Genomic DNA, 3,659 nt, shown 5'->3' on the forward strand with positions numbered 1-3,659 from the left:
ATCCCCCCAAAACTTCCCTAATCCCCCCTAAACTCCTCAGTGACCCCCAACATTCCCCCTTCCCCCCCAAAAGACCTCAGGAACCCCCCAAAACTCAATCCCTCCCCCCACTAGAATCCTCAGGGGCTCCCAACACCCCCTCCCCAGGCTGTGCCTTGCAGCTCCCCCACCCCACAACACCTCCCCCCACCCTGGGTACCCCAAAACCCCCTCACCTGGAGCTTGGCCACGTTGTTGGGGGCGTCGGGGAGCAGCTCCACCGCCTGGGCTTTCACCCTCAGGGTTTCCTCTCTCCCCCCCAGCATCAGCTGCTCCCTCCTCACCTCTGCTTCCACCTTTTTTTTGGGGGACACACACACACACCCTCAGAACACCCCAAAATACCCCACGACCCTTTAAACACCCCCCAGGGCCACCCCCAGGCACCCACCTGGGCCAGGCTGAGCTGAGCATCCCGAACCCCCCCACGGCATTCCTGGATTTGGGATTCCAGCTGGGTCAGGGTCTCCTCTAAGGCTGCTTCCTCCTTGGCTTGCCATGCCCCTACATCCTTTTTAGGGGGGGGACCCCATTTCCATATCAACAACCCCCCAGGGGAACCCTCAAGAAGGTTCAAAACCATTGGGTGGGGTCGTCAGTAGGGACCAGAGTGAACACCCCCCCCCCCTTTACCTCTTCAGAGCTTTTGGGGGGCTGCAGGGTCCCCGCAGCCACCTGGATCTGCTGGATCAGGGTCTGGGGGTCCTGTGGGATGAGGCACCCCCCCCCCAAAATAGCAGGTGAGGCCCAAACCCACCCTCCCCCTCTGAACAAAACACACCCCCCCCCAAAAAAAAAACCACCCCACACCCCTCCAGTGTCCCCTCTAAACAACAACAACACCCCCCCACCCCCTTAAAGCCCCTCCACCCACCCAAAACACCCTCCCAACCCCCCCCACCCCTCCAGAAGCCCCCCTAAAATCACCACCCCCCCCCCATTCCCAAACCCAATCACCCCTCCCCAACCTGTTGGCGAGTCAGGCGCTGGGTACGGGTGAACCGAGACCCCTTGGGGAGGGCCCCCCCGGAGCCCCCAACCCCAAAAGCCTCTTGGAGCCAAGAGGGGTCAAGGGGGGGTCCCTGGGACCCCCGGGGGGGGCAGCTTTGGCGCAGGGACTCCAGGGCTCGCAGCCGACCACGGAGTCGCTTTCTTTCCACGTGTTCCTGGGGGGGGGAGAGGGGGCACAAAAAAGAATTATGGGGGGGGGTCAGAGCCCCCAAAACATCCCTACACCTCCCCAGCACCCTGAGAAAGGTGGGGGGGGGTCTGACTCTCAGACACTTCCCCCACCCCCCCTAAACATGAGTGAGAAGTTCAGACTCACAGACTCCTTGCCCCCCCCCCAAGTTTTTGGTGGGGCCCTGAAGACCCCCCCCAAAGCCCCTTTTTCTATTCTGGGGGGGGCGGGGAGAGGCCTCAAGTCCCCCACCCAGCCCCATTTGGGTTGTTTTACCTGGGGGGGCAGATGGGGTCCCCCCCACACAGCCTCCCAGTGGTGGTGGGCGCAGAGCTGTGCCGCGTGGGTCTCCAGCAAAGCTGGGGGGGTCCTGGTGGAAAGAGGGGGCTGTGCCGGCACGGGGGGAGCTGCCCCCCCAAAATACTCCTGCAGCTCTTCAGGGAGAGGAGGGGGTTAAAATAAAAACGTTCCTAAACCCCCCCAAACCCCCCTGGAACCCCTAAAGTTCCCCCTACCTGGGGGTCCCTCGTTCCGAGGCAGCACCAGGGGACAGGAGGTGAAGGGGTGGAGGTGACTTGTGCCCTGCCAAGAAGCTAATTAACTTCCCCCAAGTTAATTAACCCCCTCCCCAAATAAAAACCAAGCCAAACCCTCACCTGCAGGCGCTGCAGTTGGGGGGTGCGACAAACGGGGGGCACCCAGGGGGTCCCCAACTCCTCCCGGATGCGGGCACTGATGCTTCGCAGCAGAGCCCCGGATTTCCCTGGGGGCAAAGAGGTGGTTAAACCCCTCCCCCCCCCATAAAAAACCCCCAAACAAAGCAGGAACACCCCCAAACAAAGCAGGGACACCCCCAAACCCTAGAGGGGGAACCCCCAAATCCTTACCGGGGGGTTCAGCCCCCCTCTCACTCTCATCCCTCGGCAGCCTCTCGACGAGGAAGAGGAGGAGGCGGCGGGTGTCATGCTCAGAGCTGTAGAGGAAGGTCTGGTACCCCACGTCACCCCCAAATCCCAACTCCTGGAGGGCAGGAGAGTTGGGGGGGCAGTTAGAAAGGGAGGGAAGGGAGGGGTCACCCCCCACACAAAGATTTTTGGTGTCCCTCCCGTTTAAACTGGGTTTAAAGAGGGGAGGAAAGTCTGGGACACACCGTGAACGGCAGTGCCTGAGGGAGATGGGGAAAATAGGGATAATTTTGGGGTGTTTTGGGTGGTTTTTGGGTTTTTTATTGGGGGGGGGTGGGGTTACCTGGCAGGCTGCAGCAAGGTCGGAGGCGAGTCGGAAGCGTGCGGAGATGGTGGGGGGCAGCAGGGGACTGAGGGGACCCCCCAAGGCTGGGCGGATGGCGCGGAGGCACCGGACAGCAGCGGCCACCACCAGCTCGGGGCTCAACTCCCGGACACTCTGCACTTCGGGGGGCACCGGCCTGGAGCCCCCCCCCCAAAAAAAAAATATCCTGGGGGTCACCCACATCTTCCCCACCTCCCCCCACCCCCAATTTCTGTGCACAGGGAACCCCAAAACGCTCGCAGGTGGGACCTGTCCCACCCCCCCCCCCTCCTAAAACTCCTCAGGGACCCCCCCAAAAAAATCAGGGATACCCAAAACCCTCCTACACTTACCCCCCCCCCCCAAAAAAAGACTCAGGGACCCCTCAGAACTCCCCTATGCCACCCCCAAAAGAAAAGACACTCAGGGACCCCCAAAACCTCCCTACAAAACCCCCACACAGGGACCCCCAGACCCCCCAAACCCTCCCCCTCCACTCTACCATCTGCCCCCCCCCCCCTAGATTCCTAAAGGGACCCATCCAAAGTGTCCCCCCCCCCCCCCAAGCACCCCCAAAACCCCTGGAGTCCCCCCCAAAAGCTTCCCCCCCCCCAAGCACCCCCAAAACCCCTGGAGTCCCCCCCAAAAGCCTCCCCCCCCCCAAGCACCCCCCAAAACCACTGGAGTCCCCCCCAAAAGCCTCCTCCCCCCCCACTCACGTCCCCGCCTGCCGCAGGGAGTGGATGAGGATCCTGTCCACCTCCTCCATGTTGGGGGGTGTGGGGGGAGCCCCAAAGCCTGTGGAGGGGTCCCCAAAATGGGGGGGGGGGGAGAGGGGGAGGGGGAAGGGGTAGGGGGGGGGGGAGAACCCCGTGAGGTCCGCAAGGAGTCACGTGAGGCGGCGGGAAGGAGGCTGGGCCACGCCCCATCCCCTCAGCGCGGGGCATGATGGGAGTTGTAGTCCTTGGGCTGCCTCCTGGGCCTGGGAAGTTGCCACCTCCTGGGGGACACCCCGGGTTAGAAGCAGAGCACCCCAGCTTTAGGGAGACCTTAAAACGGGGTCGTGTCGTTCCCCCCCCCCAAACCTTATAGAATCATAGAATGGGCTGGGTTGGAAGGGACCTCAGAGAGCATCGAGTCATTGGTGTCCTCCCGTGTCACACAGCCCTCA

General features: G+C 62.6%; 1 protein-coding gene across 1 annotated transcript; it reads right to left on the bottom strand.

Annotated features, from left to right (window-relative positions):
• Positions 1 to 199: 199 nt before the first annotated feature.
• On the bottom strand, positions 200 to 3,327 carry CCDC22 (coiled-coil domain containing 22; the record flags this gene model as incomplete). The annotated part of the gene is made up of 10 exons (XM_030468457.1): positions 3,208 to 3,327; positions 2,468 to 2,645; positions 2,107 to 2,239; positions 1,876 to 1,982; positions 1,735 to 1,801; positions 1,496 to 1,653; positions 1,008 to 1,205; positions 673 to 744; positions 431 to 550; positions 200 to 335 (listed from the first exon to the last, which is right to left on the bottom strand). Coding segments are annotated over exons 1-10 (1,219 nt in total), but the record flags the coding sequence as incomplete, so codon positions are not given.
• Positions 3,328 to 3,659: the final 332 nt, after the last annotated feature.

The sequence above is a fragment of the Calypte anna genome, unplaced genomic scaffold, assembly GCF_003957555.1.
Source record: "Calypte anna isolate BGI_N300 unplaced genomic scaffold, bCalAnn1_v1.p scaffold_118_arrow_ctg1, whole genome shotgun sequence".
In the NCBI taxonomy this organism is placed as follows: Eukaryota; Metazoa; Chordata; class Aves; order Apodiformes; family Trochilidae; genus Calypte; species Calypte anna.